Genomic DNA, 12,927 nt, shown 5'->3' with positions numbered 1-12,927 from the left:
GACGAGGCAGTGGGTGGCGTCCCTGCCCCCCTCCTTCTGCCCCGCGCATGAGGGGTCAGGTCCATCCCTCCCTCCCTCCAGTCCCTGGTCCGCTCCTTTCCCCAGCGGCCGCTGCTCTCGCAGTTCGGGCCTGGGACACCGCGGTCGGCTCCCTGCCTGGGTCTCATGCTCTGCGAGCCAGAGGTCGTCACTGGGGGCCCGAGGGCCTATAAAATGTTTGGTTCATCTGGTACGAGTGTGCTTGTTGAGATAAAAATTTTTTAATTAGATTTTCCACACAAAGTCCAGATTTCGGACTTCTCTTGGGAAATCAGAAGGCCTCATGGCACCTGGCAGTAACCAGCTGGGGCAGGTGGTGGCCCCTCCGGTGACACAGGACGCGGGCCCCCCATCCCGGGGGCCTCACAGCACCCATCCCAGGCCCGGTGCACCAGAGCGCCATCACTGTTCCACGCTGGTTTTTCTGAACTGCAGACCCACCTGGCATGGCAACCCTCAGTGGCTCCCCAGTACCACTGAGGTAAACAGCTTCCGTGACGTCACGTGGGGTAACCCTCTGACCTTTGACTCCGCTCACCTTCTGCCTTTCTTCCCCCTCTTTCCAAGACTTTGTCTCTGCCCCTCTATCCCCACGCTTCCTTTTTCTGACCAACTGTTACAACCAACCCACCAACTGCAAGTCTCACCTTATATGTTGCTTTTTTGCGGAAAACTCCCAAGACAGTAAAATTCCTTGGACTTAAGTATTTTGGTGTTTTGGCATGCGGTGTTACAGTTGCTTTTTCTTGATGTGTTTTTCTTTCCGTTAGGTGTTTTTTCTTTTCAAGTAATAAACTTTATTTTTTAGGACAGTTTTATGTTGACAGAAGATTTGAGTTGAGGGGCCCCTGGGTGGCTCGGTTGGGCTGAGTTGCCTGGGTGGACCTCCGCTCAGGTCACGACCCCAGGGTTCCCCGAGCCCCACAGCCGGCTCCCTGAGGTCAGGGCAGAGCCCACTTCGGATCCTCTGCCCCCCTTCTCTGTCTGCCCCTCCCCCGCTCATGCTCACTCGCCCCAAAATAAATAAAACATTTCAAAAAAAATTTGAGTTGAAATTAGGGAGCTCTCTTCCTGTCCCCACCCGGCTCCCCATTCTTAGCATCTTGCATCAATTAGCACGGTCTGTTGTCCCCGTTGATGAGCCAGTCTGCAGACGTCATTGGTTTGCATTAGGGTTCAGTCTTGGGGTCACACCTGTTTTGACAGGTGTATAGCCGCCACGTGACCATCGTTGGACTGTCACGTGGGATAGTTCCCCAGCCCGAACATTCTCCTGTGCTTCGCCTGCTCGTCCCTCCCTCCCTCCTCCTGAATCCCGGGCAACCACTGACCTCATTGCTGGCCCTGTCGCTTTGCCTTTTTCCAGCCTCCCTTTGGTTCTTAGGTTTTTCAGCGTTGTCCTGACACGCCCTTCAGAGAACCAGTGTTCTCAGGGCTCCCTCGGAGCAACAGCGGCCCCTGTGCCACATGCCCCCCCCCCGCTCCCCCCCCCCCCCCCCCCCCGCCGCCCCGCTGTCCTGTGGGCGGGGCCTCCTGAGATTCGCCTCCACATCTCCATCGAGGGTGCATCCAGAGTCTAGACTGCCGTGGCCCCCTCCGCTGATTTCTACCCAGACAGATGAGGAGTTAGCTCGTCTTCACGCCCTCCTCCTTCTGCTTACAGCCACCTCCCCTCCATTCGCACCCCCCATTTTACTTCTGTTGCGATTTGGGTTAGATCTGTATTTGAGGTCATCATTATTTTGGCTATTTAAATGCTATTCGCAGCCGAACTCCGTATTACACATTATTAATTTTCCTTTCTTGTGCAACCTTTTGTTTTCTTCGGAACCGTTATCGGCCCTTTTCTATGTATGATTAACAATGACCGTCTTCATTTCCCCTCTGACATATCAGGCACTCTGTCAGTTTCCCCTTCTGGAAGGAATCCTTCCTGGAGCCTCCGAGCCACCCGTCAGGACTGACTGCCGCAAGTCCGGGGGTCCCCTCTGCCTCTCATCTGGGCCGGGTCCCCCGCCTCCTGGGTCACATGACATTGTTTTTCTTTGTTGACCCCTTAATGTGCCTTTTTAACTCTTCTAATACTTTTCTGGAAAAGGGCACGTGGGAGGCAAGGTTTTTGAGAACGAGTGTATTTGAAAATGCTTCTCCTTATGTTTCTAGGAATTTAAAAAATTCCTAGGGAGAGCGCAGTGGCAGAAAGAGTGACAGTTAATGGACATCCGCTGTCTCAACTGGACGCAGTAATTACCTCCTCCAGCTGGTTGTCTTTCCAATTATCTAATAAGCTCGTGGAGGGCAAGCACGGTGTCTTTCTGCCCACAGTGTTAGCGCTGAGCATACGGTCTGACTTTTGCGATCAGAACGTAAGTCTTGCACCACAAAGCCTTAATGGTAGTTTGGATATTTGGGATGCTGGAGTGGCTCTTCCCTAGCTGGTAGAACCCTAGGACTAGTGGGAATACCTGTTTTTGTTCTTTGTCTAATTTGAGTTTATTAATTGGACAAATATTTCGCTGTGACCTCTCTGATGGACACGTGCCGTCCAGGGGTGCAGAGCGGACAGTTCCTGTCCTCTGTGTTCTCCTGACACTTCCGGGGTTTTCGTCGTGCCTATCCTTGGAGCAGATGGGAAGATGTGTCTTAGAAACCGTTTATCAGGGGCACCTGGGTGGCTCAGTTGGTTAAGCATCGGACTTCGGCTCAGGTCACAATCTCCCGGTTCGTGAGTTCAAGCCCCACATTGGGCCCTGCATGCTTGGGATTCTCTCTCTCCCTCTCTCTCTGCCCTTCTTCCACTCATGTTCCATCTCTCTCCCTTTCTCTCTCAAAATAAACAAAACTTAAAAACAAACCCTTGAAGAGAGCTGTTGTTTTGTGCTGTCGGACGAGCTCAGGGGTCTGTCTCTGTCTTGCAGGTGGTCACCATGGGCCTGTTCCGCACCATTGCTCTGTTTTACCTGGGAAGTTTCGACAGCATAGTCCGTCGCTGCATGATGCAGAGAGCGAAATCTGAAGTTGCAGACAAAACGGCCTAATTCTTACCCCGGGAGAAAAGACTGTTTCTAAATAATCTGAACAGCCTGCTGCTTAAAGGGACCCAGATTGTGACCTACAGCCACTTAAATGTGTTGCTTTTGAATCTGTGAGATTGGACCAGCGCTCTTCAGATACCTGGCTCAGGCGAGGGGATAGATGTTCAGCGCCAGGTGATATTATTAATACTATGCAAATATGGAACGGGAGGCCCCTGATTGTCTGAGGTGGAGACATGAGGATCGTATGGGACCAAAGGGCCTGTGAGCAGGGGAAAGAACGTCATTCCAGAGTGATCATTTACGTTTTTCTATTTATTCTTTTTCTTCCTCCACTGAGATTAAGCCCAGAAATGTACCTTATGATACATAGGACGACGTCTCAAGGACATTCTTAACCTTCCACGAAAGGCATTCTGTGGGTTTTGGGAGCCTTTTTTTTCCCCCCTTCTTTTTAACATGGTGTATTTGATTCAAGAGGAGTTTCACACATTGCTGGAGAGCCTGAATGCACGAGAGAGCCCCTGACTCACTGTGCTTCTGGTGGAAACTCGTGGCTTCTCTCTCTCTTTGATCCCGTAAAACTACAGGGGGATGAGAGAGGGCAGTGCAGTGGAAGGGAAGGAGAGAAGGATCCTCCAGTAGGAAAAATCACGCTTTCCTGCCTTCTTTAGATAGACGCGAATGCTTAGAGCACTTCTCATTTTTCATTCACGGGGAAAGGCAGCCTCCCCCAATTTTTTCTGAAGAGAAATAAAATCTTAGAAGCTTAAAAGTTTACAATTTCTTCAATAGCCATGGTGACGTGGAGCCCGCCCATTCCGTTAGAGGGCTCTTTCCATTCTTCCCATCCCTTCCTTTCCAGTTTTGCTGATACTGCTATACTATTTTTGTAAAAAAACAAAAACAAAACCAAAAAATGACCAGTGAAAATTTTTTGACTTGACTTTTTAAATTAACTCATGAATTAATTAAAACACGAAAAAACTCAGAAAAGCGTGACATTCTTCTCGTAGCATACATGTAGCTTTTAGGAAAGGCTGATGAGCGTCCATGTATGGTTTCCTCATTAAGGAAAAGAAGATAGGACAGGGCCGAGCTCGCAGATCCTCATCTTGGCAAGAAAATGATCACCCATCGTTTCTGTGACTCCTGCTGACCCAGAGAACCTTCTCTTCGTGCCCCATGGTAAGGAAGCCCAGTTATCACTCCTGTCACATAGCCCTGGAGCCCTCTCGGCCCCGTGACTGCCGTTTTTAGATCCCAAGCTCCGTTGCTCAGTTTAGTGGATTTCTACAATAAAGTGCCTCTGATGAGTTTGGCCGATGTTCCCTGCTTCACGCCATCACTGTACTCGCTCCCCTGCTGAAGGCAAGTCACCTTCCTCATAATGCTACCCCCCTCTTCCTTGCATACACAAGTATGCATATACTATGCATACAAAAGATTAAAGACTTAAAAATTATAGCCAACCTTCTTTGCTCTTGAGTTTTTGGCCCTCTTGACTTCAAAATGACTTCTTTTTTTCTTTTTTCAAGTAAGATGTTTCATGGCTTTAATTCCTAGTGTTCTTTTAATGAGGATCTGGGAATGGCATACTTTAACACTGACAAAGATAGAAGAAATTATTATTGAATATATACGTTGCTTGGAGTGACTTCATTGCAGTTTGTGGGGGTGGGTTGACGCCACAGTACTTTCATGATTCTTTCAGTCTCATACAGCCCTTGTTTATTGTTTGCAAACTATGTTAGGTCGTATTTCATGGTCTCTGAGAGAGAATAATGACTGTGTCTCCTTAAGGTACAGAAAACATTTATGTTAATATCGGGATGTTTCTCACTTGTATTTGTTTCTCTCCTAAATGTTCCTTGAATATCAGCACTTTACTGCTGGTCTATATGAAAATCTAGTCCAAGATGGTGTCTCATTTAATACAGTTCACTATTTAACCAGTTATTTCAATATACACTTCTCAAGTTATCCTCATAGACTGTACTGTTATTACCTCCAGGGAATCTGCTACCTGAACAAATTTAAGAGCCCCTGTTGCATGGTGGGAACTATTATCCCCAGCCCAATGGAAGCCCTCTCACGAGAGCAGATTTTGTTTAGACCAAAATGTCAGGGAATGGGCTTTTTTTGTCAGAGATGTCAAAGGGCCAAAGCTCTGTATCCAGAAAGCTTTGAAAACTAAGGTGGTTTGTTTTTTTTTTCCTCTTTCTAAATTTAGTGCCATTATTCATTTGATAGCCAAATCTGATGTATTATAGTTTTGATGTATCTATTTCATCTACTACTCTTTTTTCCTGAAGAGACACTAGTGGGTTTAATTGTAGGTATTGCCCCGGATTCTGTGGAGATGTTCTGTAATATCCAGTGTATGTCCCATATGCCTTTTCCAAATCTAACAAATTAAGAAATCTGAAACACATCTGGCCCTAAGGGTTTGGTAAAGGATTATAGAAATTCAGCAGCATCACGCAAAGATCTGACTTCATCGGAAACATGAAAATAGGACAAAGGCAAATTCTATTTTTTATCTTTTTTGGCTCAATTTTTATTCATTTTTTTTTTTTTTTTTTACGTAGACTTGTGTTTTTGCTCAGGGGAAGGAAAACAAAAAACCATGAGTCAGATTGTTCAGGAAGCTATTGGCTTTTTTTTTAAGGGGTCATTGATTCAACAGAAGTGTCTATGCCTTACCTGTGGCAGAAAGAGTTTAATTACAATTCTGATGAAATGTTGGCTTTCTGTTTGTAGCCAACAACAGTTTATTATGTGAGTGTTGGTTCTAAATCTTGTCTCTGCCGGCTTTGGTTTTACTGTTTTGTTATAGCGTATTTGCGAGTATATTTATTTAAAAATGCCTGATGTCATTCATCCATAGAAATACCAAAATATATTCAAGGACCCTTCATTACTGAAAAAGGTTTAAAAAAGGTTTTTTTTTTTTTTTACAAAAAAACCAAGTCAAGGTAATTGTTCTTTTCTGTATTTTTTAATAATTAATTTTCAAAGCTGAGAGAGAGAGAATTAAAAATGCTGTCCATAATGGCCTCTTTACGTTAATACGTATATACGTTTAGTTTTAAATCTGTTTGTTAAACCGTATATTGTCGATTCTTGGAAGTGAAACATTGAGAGACCGTTTCTAATATTTAGATGACAAAAACATTTAGGAAATAGTTGCTCCAATTCAAAGAATTGTACGTCTTTGTCTTTCTAGAAGAAGGCAATACCATGATAATTTTTTTTACTGAATTATATCATCAACAGATTTAATTTTATTATGTCATGTTCTAATTTAAACATGTCTTACTCACATGAGGACACTTTTAAGTATTCATAGTTTTTGACACACGATGCTTTGTATCTTTCTCATGTCCTTAGTTCTTATTAGTAACTCAGTTTTAAAAAGTACATACTAAACATAACCTTCCATATCCTGGAGTAAACCTTGCTTAGTTCGCTGCAGTGATGGCAGATTTGATATTTTGAAGAGGAGTTAATAGCTATTATATTTTACACTTGCTTGATGGGGCAACTTTAAAGACATTTTTAAAGTGTAAGAATGCACATGGCTATTTTGATATATATTAGAACTTGTGTTTGCTACTTTGGAAGCTTTTGTGGCAGAATTGTAACCTAATTTTCGTATCTTGTATTTCTGAATCACAACAAAAAAATAAAGGGGGAACAAGCTTTACAGATTTGAAAACTTATTTTTCTAGAAATTTGCATTTTTAAGAGACAGTGAATTAAGCAAAACACAGATCTCTTTCATGATGTTATCCTCACCTTGCATCCTAAACATTGGAAGGCTTGGTTTCGATCATTTTCTAGGAAGTAATATTTTCAGAGTAAGTACTTGGTATTCTGAGCCCTCATTTCAAATACATTCTGTGTTTGTGTGACTCAGATGGGGGCGGGGCGGATACCTGAGTAAAAGGATAAGAAATGTGGAATTTAGTAAAGTTTCCTAATGTCATTATGTTTCATATAAAAACAAATAGATTTCCCATACTTTTTAAAAATTTGTAAATGTTCATTTATATTTGAGAGAGAGAGAGAGAGAGAGAGAGAGACTGTGTGTGAGTGGGGAAGGGGCAGAGAGAGGGAGACACAGAATCCGAAGCAGGCTCCAGGCTCTGAGCTGTCAGCACAGAGCCTGATGCAGGGCTCGAACTCACGAACCACGAGATCATGACATGAGCCAAAGTCAGACGCTTAACCGACTGAGCCACCCAGGCGCCCCGATTTCCCATACTTTAAACCTGCATATATTAACAATGAAATATCTCTTAGATGCTGAGGGGCACAGAAGACTGATATATAAAATAACATGCCTTAATATTTCTCAGTCCTCAGGTGGGAAAGTTTGGTTTACATTGTGAAGAGATTCTTTGGACATCTTGGTTTGCAAGCTTAAGCTTTCTTTAAATTTGAGCAACGTCTGTACATTAATGGCACACGACATCCCTTCTATAATTTTCACACGGAGGTGTTTAAAAAGGAAAAAAAATATTTCTTTTGTTCCACTCCTGTTGCATACCCCTGATTTCCCCTCTTTGAACATATTTATTGAGTGCCCGTGATGAGCTCGGCATCCAGGCACCCAGGGATACCATCTGCATAAAGAGTTTGTCCCTCCGTGGTGGTGATTACATTTCTCGTTTCTTGTGTCCCTGTGCCTTCATCCCTCTGAAGGCTCTACAAGTCTTCCTGGAGAAAGAGGAATCACTCCCCCATGCCTTTCTTCAGCTTGGGGCCTCCGCATTTTACGCCACAAATGTTTGAATGTCAGAGACTATTCTAGGCTGGGAATGCACAAAGGAAAAATATAGTCCTTGTCCTCAAATAGTTTGTAATCTACAGAGGAAAACATATGCCAGAAATTACACTGTGAATCTGACAATAGCTGTGATTCACAGATCGTAATTAACATTGAAACACGTAGCCCGTGCCGGTCACTGTAGTGAGCGTCTCACATTTAATTCATTTCAATCATACACTAACCCTCAAGTGGCACTATTTATACCCCCCTGTTATACGGAGGGGCACAGGCAGAGAGAGGTTAGGTAACTATCCCAAGGTTACAGCTGCTAAGTGACGGAGCCCAGACCCAAACCCCTGTTTTCTGACTTTTGAGTTTCTCTCCTCAGTACCGACCCTCTTGTGGGCTCGTAGGACTGCCCAGGGAGGTGAGGCATGGCCTCACAGGGGAGGAAGTTCTGGAGATGAAACGTGAGGAATGAGTAAAAATTTGTTACGAGAAGATTGGGTGCATTTCAGCGAGACAAGCGGACGTACGAGGGCAGAAGACACGGGGGATTTCGGCGGGTTCCGGAAAGCACACAGTTTATAGAGCTGTAAGAAGGGGACGCGTAAGGAAAGGGTGGTGCCCAGGTGGTAGAACTACACCAGATCATTCCATGCAGAGCAGCTGAAATTTTAACCTATGAAGAACTTCGGGCGGAAATACGAAATGGCCAGGTTCGAGCTTTGAGAAGATCATGGTTCTGGGGAGCCTGCGTGGCATAGTCGGTTAAGCGTCTGCCTTTTGGTTCAGGTCGTGAGCTCACCGTCTGTGCGTTCAAGCCCTGTGTGGGGCTCTGTGCTGACAGCTTGGAGCCGGGCGTCTGCTTCGGAGTCTGTGCCTCCCTCTCTCTCTGTCTCTCTCTCTGCCCCTTACCTACTTGTGCTCTCTCAAAAACAAGTAACAAACATGTAAAAAGATCATGGTTCCCCATGCGGTTGCTGGGCCCTTGAGTCTTGGCGTAAACAATTCTCATGCGCTTGAAAGATCCCATATTGGATACATAGTTACTCATTGAGTTGTGTGCTTAAAAGATGTTGTCTTAACCTCCAGTATCTGTGAATGTGACCTTACTTGGAAATAGGGTCTTTGCAGATACAACCAGGTTACGATGAGGTTATTAGGTTCCTAATCCAATATGGCTGGTGCCCTTAGCAAGAACAGAAAACAGACACAGAGAAGGCCAGGTGACAACAGAGGCAGAGATCAGAGTGACCCAGGTGCATACCAAGGAACACCAAGGGTTGCCAGCCATCACCAGAAGCTAGGGAGGGGCAAGGAAAGGTTTTTCCCTTAGAGACTTCAGATCAGCTGACACCTTGATCTTGGACTTCAAGCCTCCTGACTTGTGGGAGAATAAATTTCTGGTTCAAGTCGCCTAGTCTGTGTGGTACTTTGTTACGGCATCCCTAGGAAACAAAAATATTAACTTTACTTTCTCTAAAGGTGTTCATCAGTAAGTAGTATCTGGGAGATGCTGTGCTCTGTGCTAAAGTGCATAAGGGAATAAAAGTCATGGCACAGAAGAGTACATTCTTTGCCAATTTCCCCTCTATGCTGTGGTGTTTTACCTTGTCTGGTTCCACTCCTGCAGTTTCAGTCCAATGAGAGCAGTAGCCATTTGAAAAATAGAATTTCCCTCTCTTATTTTACTTCACTCTAAATGCCAAGTCATGAATTTCAAAGGGAAAAAATTTGCCATGAGTAAATTTCCTGCACTTGCCTTTGCAAACCGGAAGGAAACACTATTTGCCCACTATTACATTCACACAACAGAAGGATTTATCTGTCTGCAGTTCGTTGCCTAGTTTCAAAGGTGGTTGCTTAATTATTCTAAACATTTTTTTGAGGTTTAGGGCCCACCATAAATTAGGTAGGTGTCTCAGTTAAAGCAAGGCTTGTTGGTTTAGATTTGGCAAAAGAGTTTTCTCCTGATGACAAGGGTGGTTTGAGAGCACATAGCTGATGAACTGGGTTCCAGAAGACAAGTCTCTGGGGCAGTAATGAATCGGGAGCAGTATTACTGTTAGCAACTAATGCTAATTGGGAATTAGTATAATATAATAATAATAATAATATATAATAAATTACCAACAACTTAGGCAAACCATCTGAAGGCACATGACTCTACTTAGCATCAGAGTTCATAATATATATGTCCACTGTATCTCGATAAAGCGGGAAACAATAACAGAGAAGACACCTGAAGTTGGAATTTAGCATTTTGGATTGCTTGTCTGGGCCTGGAAGATGTTTGGTTTTTTTCTAATTCTTTAAAAATTTAGTAGTAATATTTACAACATGCCTGTATTGAAAATTTGTATGTCCAGATCGGAACAATGTCCTTCTTGAATTTCATAAACTTTGAAAGTGTTTATACTGGCCATGGAGGAAGAGAACTTTCTGAATGATACTGATACTGGTAAACATCAACCAGTAGGTGGCGAAACCTGGCAATAAAAAGCTTTTTGTTTGGCAGACTGGTGAATAAAGAAGGAAAACACAGGCCTCTCAGACTCTTGATACAATCTCTATTCCCTGCATCTTGTTCTTTTCCCTTCCTGGTGCTACCCGACCAGAATCCAGCCAGGCGAAGCTGGCCGAAGGGTAGCCCATTGGCTCTTAAAAGTGGAAGACATCCTGCAAGGTCAAAAGCCTATAGCACATACAGGTGAAAGGTTGTTGGAAGGTGTCAGGCACAGATCTAGGATTCAAACCCAGGACTCCTGACTCAGGCCAGGGCTCTCACCACTCCCTCGCCAGTACCCAGAGACAAACAGTTAATCCACACACTTCCTACAATACTTGCCCTCACGCTTTAAGATGGAATCTAATAACCAAATCTGAATGCAGGAATGGTTTCGCTCTTTCTGTACAAAGAAAATTCAGGACAGTCCTGTGGAATATATAATCTTAGGCAAGGACTGTAATGCAGACCTGTCCTGAGAATGTCTGCTGATGGCCGAGATGCCACAGAAGGAGTAAGTCTTAGAGAAACCTGTAAAGTGAGGCTCTATGGGAGCAAAGGAGGGGAAAAAATTAGGAGACTTTTCTTCCTCTGGGAATGGGAGATCCATTTCCTTCTGGGAGTGGGGGGCTTCTTTGCAGAAGTACAATCTCTTCTCCAGCTCTGTTGTCACATTTCCTCACTCACATGCTGGGTCTCAGAAGCACTAAGGCTTTCAGTTCCTCTTAAGTAATTTTGGGGGGTTAAAGCAAGGTTCTGAGCTGATCCTTAAACTATAATGTTGTGGCATTGGTACAGGTTTCTACTATTTCCCTGAGAACATGTATCCCGGGTCAGTCTAGGCCCAGTGTCTATCTCCAGGCCAGAACCTGTCCATCACCCCCACCCCACCCCATTGCCATGTCACAGCCATTAGGAAGTAGGAAGGAGGACCTTCCTTCATTCCTTGCCTGGATAAGTTTGTACAAGGCACCCATTCCTACATGCAAGAGCTTGGCACATTGGTTGACTGGGTATGATAAATGAAATGAAAGTAATTTGTGCTTATTTTGCTTAAGAATACATGCTTTGATTTTAGACTAGGAATGAGACAAAATAAAGATGATGCCAGAACATGTTTGTACACATTACAGTGCTCATTTGTCACGTTTCTATGAGCACTGTAATCCAGCGTCCCTATATACTTGTGTTTGAGCCCTGTTAGGTAAGCCGCTGTGCTTTCAGTAAACACTTTTTTTCTTGGCACTTTATTTGTCAAAGACTTTTAGAGACAGAAAATAGTTAAACATGCACAACTCGTTTGTCCTCTTGTGCCTTTTCTCCTAGGGGCTATTCATGCTGATGAATGAACGAGTGTGTGTGCTTGTGTGTACAATGTATCTGTATGTAGTGTGTGTGTGTGTGTGTGTGTGTGTGTGTGTGTAGATAACTCGAGGAGGTGCAGCCATCTAGGATTGGCTGCGGGGCGACCCCAGAAGCCTTGGGAAACCGACCCACGCTGGTGTTAGACCGTGGGCCCGAAAGTCACCCTGGAGACCTCTGCAGCGTCCAGCCCCAACCGTCGGGGGCAGAGGAAAAACATTTGCTTAGCCATTTTAAAGCCCCTGATATCTTTGACTGGCCCCTCGCTGGCCCGCTGGGAGCCATGTCTGGCCTTGGTCACGGACGGGGTCTCCAGGGTGTGCGTCCTACCTGCACACCGAGGAAGCGGACTTGAAAGCAAACACTCCTCCTGGGGCTTCCCTTGCCTCTCTTCACGGCTGAGGGCCCATTGCTCGGGGGCAGCAGGGGCCTGGGTCTTCTCCCTGGCAGCTGCCAAGAGCTGGTACCACGATGTGAACGTACGTACACACATACACACACACAGACCACCACACACACTCGGTTGAAAGGGTCAAAGCAGTTCCCGGCCCTTACACACACCACACACGCACACACTAGGTTAAAAGGGTTGAAACGATTCCCGGCGCTTACACACAGCACACGCGCGCGCGCGCGCGCACACACACACACACACACACACACACACACGATTAAAAGGGTCGAAGCGATCCCCGGCGCTGGCGTCCTCGGCGCACCCACCCGGCCGCCCGCGTGCGGTCCCCCGGGCGCCCCCGGCCCCTCGCGGGCCCCCGGGCCCTTGCCGGGCCCGCCGCAGGCCCGAGGAGGCCCCGCGCACACCCACCGCGCCGCCGCCGCGCGGGAGGCCTGCGCCGCCCGCGCCACCCACCGGCCGGGCCGGGCGGGCGGAGCGGAGCGGGCCGGGCGGGCGGGGGCATCGCGGGCGCGCCCTCCCCGGCCGCGGCCCTTGCGCGCCATGTGTCCTCGGCGGGGCGCGCCGCTCCCGGCCCGGCCGCGGCTCCTTTAACCCGGGAAGGGGAGCGGGGCGGAGGGGCGGCGGGGCGGCTCCGCGGAGGGCTCTTTCTTTCTTCTTTTTTTGAATGAACCGTGTGACGTACGTACAGGAAACCGGTCGGTTAGAGAGAATGAAGTAAGAGGCCAGGCCCCCCCCCGCCCCGCGCCCGCCCCCTTCCTCCCCGCCCCCTCCCCCGCCCGCCGCGCTCCCG

The 12,927-nt window shown here is 46.3% G+C and overlaps 1 protein-coding gene across 4 annotated transcripts in view; it reads left to right on the top strand.

Moving 5' to 3' along the window:
- Nucleotides 1-6,783, top strand: part of KDSR (3-ketodihydrosphingosine reductase) — a 39,569-nt gene extending 32,786 nt beyond the window's left edge. For 2 of the 4 annotated variants that reach the window (XM_053205816.1, XM_053205817.1), the window contains 2 exons: nucleotides 269-520; nucleotides 2,958-6,783. In XM_053205816.1, the coding sequence (XP_053061791.1) occupies nucleotides 269-520; nucleotides 2,958-3,077 (372 nt within the window). In that variant the 3' untranslated portion in view covers nucleotides 3,078-6,783. The remainder of the gene's footprint in view (nucleotides 1-268; nucleotides 521-2,957) is intronic. The other 2 variants (XM_027069128.2, XM_027069129.2) reach the window with 2 other exon arrangements.
- Nucleotides 6,784-12,927: the final 6,144 nt, after the last annotated feature.

This window comes from Acinonyx jubatus, chromosome D3 (assembly GCF_027475565.1).
Source record: "Acinonyx jubatus isolate Ajub_Pintada_27869175 chromosome D3, VMU_Ajub_asm_v1.0, whole genome shotgun sequence".
Taxonomy (NCBI): domain Eukaryota; kingdom Metazoa; phylum Chordata; class Mammalia; order Carnivora; family Felidae; genus Acinonyx; species Acinonyx jubatus.
This window is presented reverse-complemented; position numbering and strand designations above follow the sequence as displayed.